The sequence below is a fragment of the Lontra canadensis genome, unplaced genomic scaffold, assembly GCF_010015895.1.
Source record: "Lontra canadensis isolate GAN:19392208 unplaced genomic scaffold, GSC_riverotter_1.0 scaffold214, whole genome shotgun sequence".
Classification (NCBI taxonomy): Eukaryota; Metazoa; Chordata; class Mammalia; order Carnivora; family Mustelidae; genus Lontra; species Lontra canadensis.
In genome coordinates, this window is record NW_022631208.1 from 1,006,249 (window position 1) to 1,024,879 (window position 18,631).

At 33.2% G+C, this 18,631-nt stretch overlaps 1 protein-coding gene across 4 annotated transcripts in view; it reads left to right on the top strand.

The window, feature by feature from the left end:
* STRN3 (striatin 3) overlaps positions 1-18,631 on the top strand; it is a 114,169-nt gene that overhangs the window by 77,794 nt on the left and 17,744 nt on the right. Inside the window, exons 8-13 of one of the 4 annotated variants that reach the window (XM_032848914.1) lie at positions 1,521-1,631; positions 11,593-11,668; positions 11,841-11,920; positions 16,486-16,619; positions 17,961-18,136; positions 18,330-18,377. In XM_032848914.1, coding sequence (XP_032704805.1) covers positions 1,521-1,631; positions 11,593-11,668; positions 11,841-11,920; positions 16,486-16,619; positions 17,961-18,136; positions 18,330-18,377 — 625 coding nt within the window. Of the gene's footprint in view, positions 1-1,520; positions 1,632-11,592; positions 11,669-11,810; positions 11,921-16,485; positions 16,620-17,960; positions 18,137-18,329; positions 18,378-18,631 lie in introns of all 4 variants that reach the window. The other 3 variants (XM_032848913.1, XM_032848911.1, XM_032848912.1) reach the window with 3 other exon arrangements.

An 18,631-nucleotide genomic window follows, 5' to 3' on the forward strand; every position in this document is an offset into this window, starting at 1 on the left:
GTACTACAGTTGCAAGTTTGACAGATAATCCTATGTATATGTTTCAATCTTGAGCAACCTAGTTTGAGTAATTCAAGTTGGCAAATTAACTTAAAGCTTTGAATTTAGCTTTTTACATCCAGATTGCCTAAGATCATAGGTATATCCATAGGGGAGAAAGTGATAACAAGTGTAGTAGAAAAGGGTCAAGGTACAGTAAGTAATTGAATTTCTATATGCCGTTCAAATATGAGAATTTTTATATTTACTACAAATAGCAGTCTATAAGGGGCAAAAAAGGCTTTTTAATGTCCACTGTATGGATTAAGTCACTGAGGCCTAGGCAGTTTTACAAGACTTGTAATCTGGAATATAATGAGTTATTAGAAATTTAGCAAGTGTGGTTTCCCTAAAATCTCACTATTCTGTCAGTCCTGTTCAGTGACTTAGCCTGTGTGTTTTGATACAGTTCTTATTTAGTAACATGGTTACATAAACTCATAGCTGTTACTCTGTAACAGAATGTTAAACTTTCTAGTAACATGGCTATTTTAAAACTAAACAAATGAAGGGAAAACCCTTAATACTTAAAGTAATTCTAATAGATTTATTTTTATTCTGCTTCTTTTTAATGCTGTTTTCTTCTAGTTTACTATAGAGTAAAATTTTTCCAGGCACAAGTATTTACTTAAAATAAATACAGATTTGTTATTCAGCTAAAATAGCTGAAGTTTCTTCTTTAGCAGATGTACAGCAATGTATGTTTTCACTTCTCCATGCTTGTCACTGCTTTTATCTTACCCTAAAAAAAAATAAACTCAAAAATTCTTCAGTGGAATTTGAGTTTTGTTTTTTTGTTTTTTTTTTTGTTTGTTTTTTTTGCTAATCTTAGTTGTAGACCAATGGAAGAAGGTAAAGAGATGTTGAACTCTTTGGGTGGGGTGGGGGCCGAGGTGGGATTCTCTGAATGCTTTGTATGTATTATTGGAGATAATGTATTTTGGAACTATATGTATGTATTATATTGGACTAGAATGCCTCTCCATTAGTATAGTTACCCGTGCATGCAGAATCAGTGTGACAGAAGGTGCATGAATATTTTCATCAATAAAATGGCACTGACCTTTCCAGCTTGCACTCTATGAGTAGTTCGCATGTAATTCATTCATTTGCTTTTATGATGCTGGCTGAATAATTTTGATGAACATTTTTATAAAGATGCAGTGATCTCTTTTGTATAACAGTTTTCTAATGTCAGTCCATTGGATATTACTCATTGAAAGAATAAGAACCTTCAAATTTGTGATTCATAGATAGGAAGCACCATTTAACTGTTAGTATTAACTGTTTAGAAACTTATGAGATGGGCATTTAGAGTTTGAGTTGTGAATACCAAAACTGAAACTGCACCTTTAAAGTATTTTGGGTACATGCTGTTAGTGTGTTATTATTATGATTATGTAAAACTGTAACAGTTTACTGCCAACAGCTTGCATTGCCAACTGCTGATTTTTTTTCTTTTAATAATATGCTGCATGTAGATAAAGATGACCTCTCCCCACCTACTGAGGTTTGGGATGTAGACCAGGGATTAATAAGTAAACTGAAGGAACAGTACAAGAAGGAACGAAAGGGGAAGAAAGGGGTGAAGAGTAAGTGCAGATTCTATTACAATTTTTGTATACCAGTCTCTTAGAAAAAAATTCTTCAACTCTTGCTTTTGTGTGTGTGTGTGTACCTTTGTTTGGTTTCATCAGGGGGCAGCTAACTTTAAACTTTGCTGTATAATTGAAATTTCTTTCAGTATAACTTAGGCTGTGTTATTAAGCAAGTGAAAAATCATTTTAAATAATGTTAATAAGGATGAAGGGAAGGTTTCAAGGGAGGTTTTTTGTTTTGTTTAAAGCTTTAAAAATTTTACCAATTTGTAAGGAATATTGGCCTTGGAATTAAAGTAACAAATTTAAAAAATTTTTAAAAATTAAAAGTAACAAATTTGTTCAAAAGGGAGAAAGTATAAATTTCCTTGTTTTTGATAAATAGGGTATTACAGCTATAACCAACTCTTGCCCAGGTTACATTTCTTAGTTTGGAAATCCTTAAGTACAGTGAATATAAAAGCCCTTTTCATCGTTGCTGCTTTCTGGTCTTAATCCAACAGCAAAGCAGGAGGACAGCAGAAAAATCTCTCCTGGGTAGTAGTTTGTTGACTACTGTGGCGGAAGGCTAATAGGAAGGGTAGTGATGCCAGTAAGGTTTGTTTGGTCTCTAGCTAAGTAACTTTTTTTCATAGTATTTTTCACTATGTTGCATCTGATCAGTGTACTGTGAAAGTATAAATTCAGCTATAGCATTTCTCAGTGATACAGTTCATTTCCATTTTTTGAATCAAACTTTACAAACAGCCACATGAAAAGTTATCTTCAGACTTTTGAGTATTAAATGAAGAAACTTGAAGCTCACTTTGGGGAAAACTTTATTTTGAACTGGCTGTTGATTATTGCTAGTCTCACTTATTTGACTATGTCAAGGACAGAGTGATGGCAAAGGCTAAAACCATATAGGCATTCTTTTTATATTCCTTTGTTGACAGAGAAGTTTATAAAATGGCAGGTGTAACTGAAATGCGTGTAAGTTTTTTGCAGTAAAACTTTTTAAATGGTTTAATTTATTGTGGAAGCTAATAGGGGGAGTTTTGGGGACTTGTTACACAGTTTTCTTTTATAAAATTGTGCTAATTTGCTATGCATGTGAATGAAAAGAAACTTTTCTAAGAAGTTTCAGATTATACAGTGAATTGCTTATTGTATTTAAAAACATTTAGTGCTGGGCAGGGGCTTTGTTCAGCTCTAACATCATTTACGTAATTCATGCATGTTTAGTATAAAAGTACTTTTGCATGATTGACTATTTGAATATAGACATGAAACATTAGAATTTTGGGGTATAGGTCTTTTTAATGAAATGTAGTTTATTTTAATAGATTACTTATTTTCTGTGTGCTGTTTATGAACTGACTCATCTTTTGATTTCTTTAGAAAATGTTAGATAATGTTGCTTTAATTTAAAATATAAATACCCCCATTTTTTCCTCCTGATATGATTATATCTTTTTGAGGTTTAGAAAATAATATGTAGGTCAATTGAAGGTCTTTTTCAGTTGTAGGCCTTGAATGTATCTAGAAAATGTTACACCCACATCTTTAAGAAATACTAGAAACAAATCAACTGAAGCTAAAATTCAAAACCCCCATAACATTTTAATTTAATTAACTTTTAAAAATAGGACCATTGTATCAAAGTTTTATTTGCCTGTTTAGCTGACATTTCATAGAAGACATCATTTCACATCAATAAGTATTCCTCTGTATAACATGTTTTCAGGGTTTTTTTTAACCATCTACCTTGTTGTGAAATATAAGATTGGAGAACTATGTGAAGTGGACAAAAGAGGATTGCTGTGATACAAATTAGAAGTTGGGCCTGCAGAGCCATGCCTGAGGCTCTCATGTCTCAGTACTGGGGTTTTGTTTTTGTTTTTGTTTTTGTATTGTTTTATTATCTAGATATGTACTCTGTTATTTAGCCAGGTCTTTTTAATTTTGGTTTTCTTTCTTTCTTTCTCTCTCTCTCTCTCTCTCTCTCTTTCTTTCTTTCTCTTTCTTTCTTGCTTGCTTGCTTTCTTTCTTTCTTTCTTTCTTTCTTTCTTTTTCTTTCTTTTTAAAGGAACTAACTTTGTTTATATAACCATAAAAAATAACACATGCTTGTTACCCAGACAGTAGGAAGTATAATATCTAGAAACATAAAGAAAAATGTGAAAAGACCCACAATCTTAATACTTAGAGATTAATATTTGACATATATCTTTACAGCTTTTTCCAAGTGTTGTCTTTTATATAAACCACCTTTTTAATTTTTTAACAAAAATATTGTAATATTTTAATTCATTTTGTCTTAAATGTTTCATAGTCATCTGAAAAAGTTATAATTTAATGATTACATAGTTTTGCAGTTGGTAGATTTAACCTGGCCTCTGTTAGTTAGACCTTTATATTATTTCTCATTTTTAATGTTCTTAGAAATGCCCGTGTCTTAAGGTTACCTGTATATGTACATATAAGATTTCCAGCATAATGTCTCAGGAATGTATTAGGAGGTAATGTGTTTCTTTTTGCATTTATTGTGAATTTAAATAAAACCTTTTTGCCCTTGAATATATCAAGTTCAATATGAACCTATTGGCTCTGAATCCCTGATGTGGAGATAAAACTTAAGGAAATAAAAAACTTTTTTCAGTTGATGGATCATAACTTCTGTCTTAATCTAGGTAGATTAACATTAATACAAAGATATAATTTTACATGAAAAGGATAATTCCTGTATTTTCTTATTCTTATTAACTGTTTTTGTTGAGTTTTATTCTGATATTGTATTAGATATAGCTTTGTACAAGATAGAATAATTCGTAAGCTGTAGTCTTGATTTCTTTATTTCTTTTATTCCAATATATGAATGAATTATACCCACTGGATCATACTACTACATTTCTCTAGATTTTTTTCTAGCTTCGTAAAGGGAAGAAAATTATTTGCTAATTTTACCATATAGATTCAGCAGATGTAACCCAACCTAAATGCTTTTTTTTTAATGGAAAGAAAAAAGTGGTGAGAATATCAGCTTTTTAACTTTGTAAAGACTCAGCCATGATTTGACTCTTAAATGGAAAGAATTCTAAAACCCAGAGCTGAGAGACTAGTGGTTATTTGTCTTCTAACTTGTTTACTTCACTACACCTTTCCTTTTTTCCACCTGAGGCAAAAGAAAATGACTTAAATATGAACTTTGCCTTGGATTGTAGATATAATTTAGTATTAATTTCATGCTAAGTGCCATATACTTAAGAGATATACTTTATTAATACTTATAAAAGTAGAAACCATGAAACTTAAGAGAGTTGATGCAGTTATTTTGTTCTCAGGCTTCAAAAGTGTTAAGCATCCCTTTTTTAACTTTTTTTTTTTTAAGATTTTATTTATTTATTTGACAGACAGAGATCACAAGTGGGCAGAGAGGCAGGCAGAGAGAGAGAGGGGAAAGCAGGCTCCCTGCTGAACAGAGACCGATGCGGGGCTCGATCCCAGGACCCTGGGATCATGACCTGAGCTGAAGCCAGAGGCTTTAACCCACTGAGCCACCCAGGCGCCCCTACTTTTTAACTTTTTATTTTTATTTTTTTATTTTTTAAAGATTTTATTTATTTATTTGACAGACAAAGATCACAAGCAGGCAGAGAGGCAGGCAGAGAGAGAGGAGTAAGCAGGCTCCCCTGCTGAGCAGAGAGCCCGATGCGGGGCTTGATTCCAGGACCCTGAGATCACGACCTGAGCCGAAGGCAGAGGCTTAACCCGCCCAGGCGCCCCTTAACTTTTTATTTTGACATAATTTCATACTTAAGGGAAAGTACAGTTGCAAGAATAGTACAAAGAATTCCAGGTAATTTTCACCCAGACCCCCCCCCCAGTTGTCAACATTTTACTGCATTTGCTTTATTCTTTCTCTGTAAATATATACATTTATTATTTTGAATAGTTCAAAAAATGAGTAGGTTGCAGATATGTTGTTCCTCAAATGGTTTAGCATATGTTACCTGACAACAAAAACATCCTCTTAAGTGACCACAGTACAGTGATGAAAACCGGAAAAGTAAATGATACAGTACTGTTATCTGACCCACAACTCGGTTTTCTTTCATTGTTTAATAATTTCTAAAGGTTCTATAATTGGGGAAGGGAGTCAGGGAGAATTTCTAAATTTATTGTTATGTTAAAATTTGGTCTGGTAGGATTTTTCTAGAGAAGTTTTTGGTGGTGAGCATTTTGCTGTGTTATTTACAGCTCAGTAAAAGCATGTAAATCAATAACAAATCATTGTGGAGCATCTAGAGTAAGTCTGAAGCATTTGAAATTTGAAAAATATGAGGAAGGAGTTAAAAAGTTTTTCAGACTTCCTTAGATTTTTGTCTGCTTCAGGTTTTCAATGTGGAAAGTTTAAATTGTGAATTGTAATAGGTTTTCTTTTATAGATGTTCTTATTGTATGGCTTATTACTCCTGTGCTATTTAAGACTTCTAAAATTGAGGCTTATTAAAATAATGTCATTTCATATCTTTCCTTCAAATGATTCATAGGCTTTTCCCATTTCAAAGATTCACATTCTGAGAATATATATGTTTACATTTCTAGGTTTTAGTGAATGAATGAACTTGTCTTAATTTTTCTCATGACTGCCATTTGTGCTAATTTTCCTGTCTTTTCCATGTATAGAATATGATTGTCATTCCCCTTCTTAACTGATGTTACAGAATTGCTGCACATCCTTTGACTTGTCAATACATTGGAAAAGGAAAGTCCTTTAACTTTTTCAGTATTTTTAAAATATAATTTATTAGTGAGTGTCCCTGGATTGTTTTCTAGTTTTTAAAAAAATTTTATATTAGTTTTTGTCACTTGTTACTCCAGATCCAGGATGACAAACCATCAACAGAAATGTAATATTTTTGTCAAGTGTGACTTTTGTCCAAATATCTGTATATTGGACATTTTAACATTTAAGGAGAAATTATTCTTTATAGCAGTAACTTTTAGTAGGCTTTTAAAAACAACTTGGTGCACGCTTTAAAATATTTGGTATTTTTAAAAAGATGTTATTTATTTACTTATTTGAGAGAGACAGGGAGAGAACATGCGCACATACACACAAGCTCAGGGAGGGGCTGAGGCAGAGCAAGCATCTCAAGTAGACTCCTTGCTGAGTGTGGAGCCCCACACTGGGCTCAACCAATTCTATGACCCTGAGATCATAACCTGAGCCAAAATCAAGAGTCAGACATTTAACCCACTGAGCCACCAGGTGCTCCAAATATCTGGTATTTAAGCTGCTTCTGTTTACAAGAGAGTATAAATTTGAAGAATCCATAAAACAGTTAAGTATTCTCTTATATCAAATCAAAGACAAAAATATTTGTCTCTTATGAAAGGGATGCAGCTGGTCTTGTATTTCCTGTTTTAATTTCACACCTTTATTTATGCATGTATGTATATATGCATGCATGTTCCACACCTAGCCCAACATGAACTCAGGATCCGGAGATCAAGACCTGAGCTTGACTGGAGTCAAACACTTAATTGACTGAACCACTGAGCTGCCCCTGATTTCACATTTTTAAGACAGAACGTTGAGTTCAACTCATATATTTTTTTTCTATCCCCGTAAGACAGTACCTTAACTTACACATTTTGACAAGGATTAGAAAGTATCAGATTGATACTCTTTATAAAACTACAGATTCACTTTGTAGCCAACTATCTTAAGTTGACATTTCGACAAGGGTCAGGAAGTATCAGCTTGATACTCTCTGAATCAGTACATTTTTTATAACTATGGAATCACTTCCTAGCTGAACTAGTTTTTTTTTTTTCTTACTATTGTGATGTGTTTTTTTTTTTTAAGATGATAGTTTTCGTGTGAAAGCTTTTATTTTATTAGAACAATAATGAGAAAATAGAACAGATGTAGCAGACATAACTAAATCCTTATTCTTAAATAAACTTACTGGGGTGCCAGAGTGGCTCAGTCAGTTAAGCATCTGCCTTTGCCTCAGGTCATGATCCCAGAGTCCTAGGATAGAGCCCTGCCTCAGGCTTCCTGCTGAGCAGGAGCCTGCTTCTCCCGGTCCTCCCAACTCATGCTGTCTCTCACACTCACTCTCTCTTTCTCTCAAGTAGTTAAGATCTTTTAAAAAAATATAAATTTTTCTTTTCCAGATTGCCTGCTAACAGTTGCTTTCACGTTAGAATATAGGGTTTGATTGACAAAGGGGGGGGGCACTTATGAGGAAGGGAAAATGTTAGATTCAGTAAAACACTTGAGTACTTACAGTAATAGAGTCTATAGAAAGATAAATTCCGTTAAGTCCTGATTAGGTGTGTTTGAGAAGAGTATGGGTTTAAAAACATGAACACAGCAATCATCTGTCCATAGTTTGGCTTACACGTGCCATAATTAGTATATTTTTCATTGTCCTATAATCTGTTTAGAGGATTGTACATTTTGCAGATTTGATGGTCATGGTTAAGAGGTAGATGGGTTGTTATATAATTCAGAGTAGTAAAAAAGTTTTTCTTGAGCCACCTGGGTGGCTCAGTCCATTAAGCTCATGACTCTTGATTTCAGCTCAGATCATGATCTCAGGGTCATGAGATTGGGCCCTGTGTCAGGCTCTGCATTGAGTATGGATCCTGCTTGGGATTCTTTTTCTTCCTCTAATCCTTCCCCTGCCCTCCACCTAAAAAAGGAAAGTGTTTTTCTTGTTGTTCAGTTTGATAAAGTATTTCTCCTATAAAGTCCAACAATAATTAAGAAGGAGGCTTTATCTAATAAATGCTTAATGAGTTTTCATTTAGGCCTTGATTATTTTTGTATGTGTAATATTCTTTATATTAATATGTTTACAGTTTTCTTCCACTTTTTTTTTTAAGAATTTATTTATTTATTTGACAGAGATCACAAATAGGCAGAGAGGCAGGCAGAGAGAGGGGTGAAACAGGCTCCCCATTGAGTAGAGAGCCGGATGCGGGGCTGGATCCCAGGACCCTGAGATCTTGACCTGAGCCAAAGGCAGAGGCTTAACCCACTGAGCCACCCAGGCGCCCTGTTTACAGTTTTCTTATTACTGCTAATTAGTCTTCAAATTTATTTGAAGTTGCATTTTGTTACATTTATTATATATAGAATATTGGGTAGATTTAGAAAGAGAATGAATACACATTAAATTTGTAGTTGAAAGGTATTCTGTAAACTAGGGACTACTTAAGACTCCTATCTGGTTATGAAATCTGCTTCCTTAAGCAGCTTCTGGGCACTAGAATTAAAGCAGTGTTCTTACATTGTCTCCTGAACTTGTCATTGTGACACACAAAGACTAGTGTTTGGCTCTAGTATGAAAAAATAATTAATAGTTATTACATAATTTGGGACCTTTAGTTTAAACAATAACTTTCATGTTATCTCCTATTTTTCCTTTTCTTCCATGTTTCTCAGTCAGTGTGTTCAGGAAGATTATGACTTCACATGTGGGATAAAACTTGAGCTCATCTTTATTATTTTTGATATTAGCTATCATGAAATTATCTGTAAGACAATATCTGATAAAGTCAAATGTTATGGTACATGCAAGTATAATAAGAATGAGCAGGGAAAGATCAGCAAAGGCTTTAAGAGGAGAGTTGGAAGTGGTTTGAAGGAATAGGTAGAATTGTGGTAAGTGCATGGTAGGGGTAGAGAGAGTGTGTGTGTGTGAGTGAGTGAGATGAGGAGGCTGCTTTGAGTCTAAAATCAGGGAGATTTGTGTTGTGGAGCATTAAAAGATGAGATCAAATAGGAAAAATAGGATCAGATCATGAAGCCACATGTAAGGTGTAAAGTACAAGATTTTAGTTAGCTTTGATCCAAAGAAGTTAAGGTGCCACTTGTGGCTTCTGAATTAAGGGTGATAATTGTGATAATTTTAGAAAATTAATTTGACTGTTGCTTTCCAATTTTGTAGAAGGTAAGTGGGGCTGGGGATTAGGAAAACTAATTAGGAATCTGTGGCAGTCATTGATAAGAATGAAAGCTTTGATTAGAAAAAAGTCAACAGGGTAGATTAAGCTGAAGCATAATAGAGGAGAATTTTTTTTTTTTTCTTGGTTGGGAAAATTCTTTTTAAAAACAACCCTACCCCCATTTTAAAAGTTGAGGAATTTTTTTTTTTTTAAGATTTTATTTATTTATTTGACAGAGATCACAAGTAGGCAGAGAGGCAGGCAGAGAGAGAGGAAGGGAAGCAGGCTCCCTGCTGATCAGAGAGCCCGACGCGGGGCTCGATCCCAGGACCCGGAGACCATGACCTGAGCCGAAGGCAGAGGCCTAACCCACTGAGCCACCCAGGCGCCCCCAAAAGTTGAGGAATTTTTAAAGAAAAGATTATTTATTTTTAGTTATATTGGTGGGGGAGTGTGCAGAGGGTGAGGGTGAATCCCAAGCAGACTCCCAGGGAAGCATGGAGCTGGATGTGAGGCTCAGTTCCACAGTCGTGACCTGAGCCAAAATTGAGAGTGGGACACTTAACTGGCAGAGCCATCCAGATGCCCCTACAAGTTGAAGAGGAATTATTAAAATGTAGTTGCAGAATTTTAAGAATAGAAACCAGAGCAAAGGTGATGATACTTGTAAGTGGGAAAGTTATAAAGGAGAGCTATTTTGTGAGTAAGGATACATTTTCTTTTATGTCGAATTTAACTGATGGTTAGACATCCAGTTGGCAGTTTCTCAGTTGTTACAGAATTTGTTTGCAGTCATTCAGTATCAGGGAGAAAATCCTCGCATAATCCCTGTGATAATTATTTTAGAAAAATTCAGACTATTTGGCATACTGCCTACTTCCATGCAGAAGTAAAGATACTTAAGCATTTCTGAGAAATTAGGGATTACTGTTAGGACAATAAATGTGTAAGATTTCACCTGTTCCCATTAATTCTTAACATCTCACTGCCTAGCATTTCGTTATGGATACATGGATGAATGATAGTTTCTATAGAGTTACTAATATTCTAATAGCCATAGTGAAATGTAATAATTAAGTAGCTGTTAGTCCATTAATACTGGCTTTAGTAAATATAAAGTCATAGTAAATATAAATAAATATAAGGTCATAATGTGTGACCTTGGGTTTGCCTGTTTTGTTTTTACTTGATACTGACTACAAAATACTTTTTTTTGTCCTTTCAAAATTTTTTTTGACATTCTTAAAACTGTTTTCTTTCAAAATACTTAAGAAAATAGTTCTTCTGTCATTTTTGAAGTTCATAGTTAAAGAGATCTGACAGTACTGCAGATGCTTTTGAGTTGTATATTTTGGCCTGAAATTCTCCCTTTAAATTTATGGCCTGTGACAGTGTTGACTTTTCATACTATTATGAGAATCTCAGAGCACACATGGGTAAGTGAAACTTCAAATTTAGGAAAAGTGAAAAAAAATTGAGAAAAATTGGGGTTGCTTTGTTAATGACACATTTGTGTAAGTGTGGCAGAAAAATATCCATATGAACACCAGGGAGAGTCAATTATTTGTTGCCCTCATATAAAAATCATGTGTACTTATTTAACTTTTAATGATAGTGAATTAAATTGGGAAAAAACTCGTGTTTTATTCTGTGCACTGTTCAACATTAATCATCTTAAACACCAAAATTGCCTTTTAAGGCTACTTGTGTCTGTGAGGTTACAGAGCTTTGGTTGAATGATGGAAGACTCAATTTTATATATAGGTATAAAACATAGTATATATTTCACTACAGAAATTGTGAATATACTAAGTATTTAAATCTTTTTAATATCTTTGGAAATATTTGAAATATTTCAGTTTGGAAAACTGAAGATCTATTTATCTGAGATTTTTATAACTGGAACTTCTGAAAAATAGCCTGTTTTGTTAGTAAATTAGTTTTAAGGCTGCTAGCAAGTCAGACGGTAGCCATGAAATGAACCTCTACAGCCAACATTAATTAACTGGGTTCAACAGGACGGAACTCTATGACATGATAACTGATCTGAGAGATAAATTGTCCCTCATCCCTTCAGGACTTTTTTTAAGAGATGGGGGCAGAGAGGGAGAAAGGAGGGAGGCAGAGGGAGAGAGAGAGAATCTTAAGCAGGTTCTGAGTTGTGTGGGGCTTGATCTTATAACCCTGAGATCATGACCTGAGCAAAATCAAGGGTTGGATGCTTAGCCAGCTGAGCCACGCAGGTGCCCCCACTTCTAATCAGTCAAGGTCAGCCTTTACTGGAATGACTGATTATAAAGGTGCAAGAGCAGAGGAAGATACAAAATATAGCTACTGTGTTTACTTATATTGCAGAAGACATTAATCTCCTTAATATTATAAATTTGCTGCTGTTTTAAAGTGCTGAAGATCTGCTTGCATGATCTTGAGAGAGGGTTTGGGCAAGCTCTTGATACAATTGTCTTAAGGATTTTGGAGTTTTTGGCTTTCCCCACCCCTTTTGAAAGAGAGATCACAAGCAGTGAGGAGGGGTAGAGGGAGAAGCAGGTCCCTGCTGAGCAAGAAGCCTGATGCAGGACTCCATCCCAGGATCCTGGGATCATGACTTGAGCCTAAGGCAGACACTTAACTGACTGAGCTACCCAGGCATCCCGAATTTTTGACTTTTATGTCTATATATTTTACTTTTGTTTTTAATGTTAAGTGGAGTTGTTTCTGCCATAAATCAATTGAGAGTACTGTTCTGAAATCTAATTTTAGCTCACAGATCAGGAAAATAATACAGGACTTTAAGGAGCACATATGGGAAAAAACTGTTCAGTCATTTTGTCATATTGCTTGAATTTAGCACCTGACAATAACTACTACCTTCTTGGAAGACATCTAAATTCCTGACATTGTACTTGGAACTTTACATATAATTTCTAAAAATATATGGAACAGATGGCTAATTTAATTATTTTAGAAGAAAGGAATAGAATTATTGTTTAACTTGGTACCAGATATATAGTATCTAGTATATTCTAAAAATGTGTCTAAACTAGAAATGTGTAGGAAATGAAAGTACTACTCAGGCATTTTTACCAAAATTTATTTTAGCTGAAGTTGTATAGATATACTTGAGTAACTTAGAATTCTAGGTCTGGATAGTTACAATTCTAAGTTATGAGACTGAATTCTCATCAAAGGTTTATTGTGATATATGAGTATATATATAAGATAATTTAGTATCTAATAATTTGGTGTATAGACTATATTTCATTATTATTTCTGCTTGTGCTGTATAAGGGAATTTGATGCCCCAGTTAAATATTTTTGAATACCTTGGTTTTTTGTTTGTGTTTTTAAGGGTTTTGTTTATTTATTAGAGAGAGAGCACACAAGTAGGGTGAAGGGCAGAGGGAAAAGCAGACCCCTTGCTGAGCAGGGAGCCCAACCTAGGGCTTGATCCATGATGCTTAACTAACTGAGCCACCCAGATGCCCCACCTTGTTGTTGTTGTTTTTTTTTTAAGAGATCTTGAGTAGCGCATTTTCAGTACAGTTAAAGTTAATTTTGCATTTTTCCGTCAAAGTCATCTCTGCATGTATTTACCATTCATCATAATCTGTGATGAAATTTGAAGTAAGGAAAATCGCTAAAATAATAAAACCAAAACAAAATATATTAAAGCATGAAAAACAACAGGAATAGTAAAATAGTCTGTTGATTTTTCCCAGATTTCTTTTTCACTATTAAGCTATTTACTTGTTTTACGTTAGGAGGTATTTTCTATGCATGTGCCAACTCCATTATTTATTTTAGCTATTTAGTAGTGGCTTAGCTTCCTTAGCTTTTGGTCTATTTTAACAAATAATACTTGGAAAACTTGCTAATGTAAACTGTAGGTTTTGTAATTTAAGGCAAAGCATACTAGCAGAAAGAGAGACCCTTTTAAATGTCTCAAACCATTGACTCTGGAAATAGCCAGTCAGGGCCCACACTACACAAAAATGAGTTTAGAGCTCTGAAAATGTTTATGTATATGTGTACTTTTTTTTTTTAATTTTTTTTTTCTTTTGAGATTTTATTTTGGGGGGATAGAGTGAATGAGTCAGGCGAGGGGCTGAGGGAGAACCTCAAGTGGACTTCCCGCTAAGCCCCAATGTGGGGCTCAGTCCCACGACCCATGAGATCATGACTTGAGCTGAAACAAAGGGTTGGATGCTCAGTCGCCAGCTACCAGGCATCCTGTGTATGTGTACTTTTTTTTAAAAAAAAATTTAAATCAGTGATCTAACTTGTTAATGGTGGAAGGAGGACAGGGGGCCAGTAAGCATGAACCTCATTATACTTTTTAAAGGATAAATCTTTCATTAGAGTTTGTTATTTAAAAAGATGCAAATTCAACTTTGACTTACAGCTGAGAAGGGAACATTAGAGTTCATAATCTCTTATTTCAGTGGCATTTTTCCAACTTTATGCTTTCTTGTTGAAGTTCGTATTATACTCCATTTTGTAAAGAAAGTGTGTTTTTAAACAGGCAGGTTTCTTTCCAACCGACCGTTTTTAATAAAGATTTAAGATATACCATGTCACCACTGACATAAGTGGAATTAATTATTTGGCTGTGGTCTTTAGGTTTGATAAAATTGAAGAAGAGAGGGTTCGTTTGATATGTGAACTATAGGTTTCCTTAGTCAGTGGAGTGTCCATAAAAAGGAGAATTAGTTATAGTATGAAAAGAACCTTGTTATAAGATCCCATTTTGTAGACCGTAAAATTTCCAAAAAAGGAAATGCTAATATAGTAATAGTATTCTTAAATTGCTTGATGAAATCTCTTAGGTTAACTGATAAAAAGTATCAAAGTTTTCTTTATTAAAAACTACTTTTAATCTTTGTTTCTTTGAATTGCTAATGACTTTTTTATGTTTATGCAATCATTTGCTGTAATTAATTATAAATAAGATGAATTTATAGAATAGAAACTAATTACCTCTGCAGAAAAACAAGGACAAATAAATTGAGTATTTACTGTGATTACTGTATGCCCCAGTGATGGGTGATTATGGAAAGTAGAAATACATAGCTATATGTAATAAATGCTGAATGAGCAGTAAGCTTGCTATGTATAAATAAATGTATGTATATAGAGTGAGATGGAGAAATGCAATCATATGCTTAATTAGAAAATCTGGTTAAAAGTAGTTAAAACTGCGCAGGTACTTCACTTCACATGCCCCTAAATTTCTCAACAGCTGATCAGAAGTAATCTCTGCAAAAGCTCTATATAATAATGCAGAATAATTTGTTATTATGTTAAAAGTAATTTATTGGGCTTTTATTAAGATTTGTGTTAATGAGTGTGTAATTGTGAGTGGGAGGAATTGTGGCAGTTTGTTCTAACTTGTCTTATAAACAAATTATGAAATTAAAAGAAAAATGTGTCCTTATACTGGCTAAAAATGCTTTGAGAAAATATTACCTAGTGAATTTTACATAGTTATTCTTAACATCATTTGAAATGGTTTTTTTATAGTTTTTTGCAGCTTCTAATATTACCAATAACTGCATACTAGATATTGGTAGGATCAATTCTGTAGATTTAGATTTAATAAGCATAATCATTGAAAGATTAAATACTCCTGGTATATATATACTATATATATATAGTATATATATACCTGTGTGTGTGTGTATATATATATATATATATATATATATATCTATATATATATCTTGTCATATTTACTCTAGATTGGTTGCCGACTCACAACTTCATTAGCTTACTTTGATAATAAATTATGATATTCTAAATAAAAGTAAATTTTACTTTTGCAGTAGTATATATCGAGGAGAAGTTGACTTGTGTCTTAGAGTAATTTTCAGTAGTATTAGTGATGACTGACAAATTTCATTACATCTGTTATGTTTCTTGTAGTAGGAACTTTTCAAAATTATTAATTAGCTTAGTTTTTAAATGTTTCTCTTAAATTTGCTCATGAATTTTAAATGTTTTTTTGACATGTTGAGTTGTTTTGTATTACAATGACTTGTGTACTTTCTTCTTGTACCATCAGATTAAAATTTTTATTTCAAAGCATGTGTAAGATAATACTGAGAATTATTCCTTGTACTGTAACTGTTATAGCAAAATACTTATATAATAGTATAGCTATTCTGATTATGGCAGAGTTTGATGTTAACAGTAACAGAAATTTAAAGTTGTATTGTTAGTCAATATAGAATAGTTATTTTATTTTAGAAGTATAGTAAATAAAAGGAAAGTTAAAATAAGAAATCATAGTCAAAGCTTGAAAACTGGAAGGCATTTTGACCATCACATGGATTAACCTTTTACAGAAAGGAAGCTGACAGTTTTGATTGTAGAGCCACCCTCTTCCTAGAACATTGTTGTTACTGGAGTAACCTGAGCAATTTAAGGCTTCATTTCAGTAAACTAGTAAACTGATAAATTGGATACCATTTACTTTTGAATACTTACATTAATTTTTATCAGGGACTAGAATACCTAGCACTTCTAAGCAAATACGATACAAAGCAAAAGGACTATAACATTTAAAAAATATTATAGTTCTAATTGTACCAAAGTGATAAGTAATTAATTTAAATAGACAAAGCACAAAGCTTCGGTGGCCCCCCTCCCATCCTGGAATAATGTATCTAGTGCATATTTGATTTGTAGAAGATTATGTTGCAGTTTATAAATAAGAAAATAAACATTTGTTTATTGATACTCAGTAATAGGATTTTTTGAGTGGAAGAAATAGGAGGGAAGTGGGAAAATAAAAAAATAATTATTTTAATATTGTAACTGTTAAGTGCTTACATTTCCCCCACAATATTGTCTTGTACTGTATGATTTTTCAGCATTTAAGAAGCGGTTTTGTTCTTTATAGCTGAACCAATAACGTTTCCATCTGGAGGAGGCAAGTCATTTATTATGGGTTCTGATGATGTTTTGTTAAGTGTACTGGGCCTTGGAGACCTTGCAGACTTGACGGTAACAAATGATGCAGACTATAGTTATGATGTAAGTGCAGTTTTATTTTTAATTTTTTAATGATTTAATAGAAGGCTCCTTATTTTTTTGGAAACACTTATAAAACAGAATTAATGTCAAGGTGCATGGAAAAGATAAGTTTAAGTGTGTCAATATGTTGATTTGAAGTGACATGTAGTTTTTCTTTTGTAATTACTTTGTGGTGCTTAAATTTTTCTTAGGTATTGTGGTGGATTAGCTAGAAGTTTGGGATGATTGATTACCTTATAATATTGGTTGATAAATATCTATCTTGAGTAGTCAACTCTCAATTATTTACTCAAATTGAGCCATATTTTGGTGTCAACAAGAGAAAAATAGGTAACCTGAATCACTTGCCTTCAGGATACTTCTTAAAAATTGTTTTATTTTTGAACTTTTATTTTTGTAAGCATAATGTTAAAGTTAGCTTGCCATTTCCTGAATACTTAGTCCTTCATTTGAGGGATGGGGAGAGAATGGAGATTGGATGGGAAGGTAGTGTTCAGAGGTGAAAGTAGTCTTGGATTAAATTTTTTATAGACAATAAACACTCAATTGAGAGTTAACTATACTTGTTTAGATTTTGTATGAACGAATTTGCAGTTTTTCAGCAAATTTATTTTTTCCCTTTTATAGCATTTCTTTTTTCTACATATTATATCTAGATGAACATGCTTTTTAGAGACATCAGCCTTGGTGGGCTGGATTATTCTCATTAATATTTTCAAAGTATATAAGCAACTAAATTCTAGTAAACTTCTGACTACTTTAAAAGTGGTTTCACAGCCTATCTTTACAGATGGAGAAGTGAAGGTAAAAAGATTAACCTCTTACCAATATCAACAATAATAATGAAAATAGGATGATGATATTCCTAAAGTGTCTTTAGTTCAGACTTTTGGAAACTACCTTAATTTGCTTCCTTTAAAAATTTCACTTGCTAATTTTCTAAATGGCAACTGTATTGTTAATACTGTTCACTTGGATTTTTGGTAGTGATTTATATAATTTTTATTTTTTTCATGTAAAGCATTGCAGCATGGTAGTTTTTTTGTTGTTCTCATCTGACGTTTAATAGGACTTTTGGCTTTAGACTGATGATTAGGTAAAACAGATTAAGGAACTCTTCATTTGATCTACATATTTGAAAGCTAATTGAAGTTATTCTTCTTAGTATCATTTGTTAAATGATAAAGATTTGTTATAAAGTTTTTAAGGTACATTAAATTTCCACTGGACGTTTTAGCAAAGCAGTTTAATATATATATTTTACACACCAAAACACACAAAACTCCACTTGCCTATCAGTTTACAACTTTTACCACTAAATATTGCACTCTTTCTTTTTAGTTGCCTGCCAATAAAGATGCCTTTCGAAAGACATGGAACCCCAAGTATACACTACGTAGCCATTTCGATGGAGTACGGGCATTAGCTTTTCATCCTGTAGAACCTGTGCTGGTTACTGCCTCTGAGGACCATACTCTGAAACTTTGGAACTTGCAAAAAACAGTTCCTGCCAAAAAGCAAGTATTTTCACATTAGTCTGTCTTTTTTTCCTTCTAAATTTGCTAATAATTATAAGTAATTATCCTTCTATATGGTTCTCTTTTTTAAAGCTTTCATTTGATCTTACCTAATGATTCTTGAATGTCAACCAGTGGTTTGCAGTTATTTAATTACCTTCTCCTCCCCCACCCTTGTACTTTCCTCTTTCAGGAGTGCCTCTTTAGATGTAGAGCCTATCTACACATTTAGGGCCCACATGTAAGTTTTATTGAATTTGTGCTTAAATTAACAACCATAGTTATTGTTCACTATTATTTATGAATTCTCAAAGCTTAAAATTTTCTTGCAATGTTTTATAGTAGAAAAGACATTTGTTAAGTAGTATTTCATTTGATTGATTGTATTAGTGAGAATATAATCTGTACTGTTCAAATTTATGTTTTAAATTTTAAACAGTTTTTATATACTGCATGAGTTTAGAGGTTGGGGGGATACAGATATGTCTTCTTAGA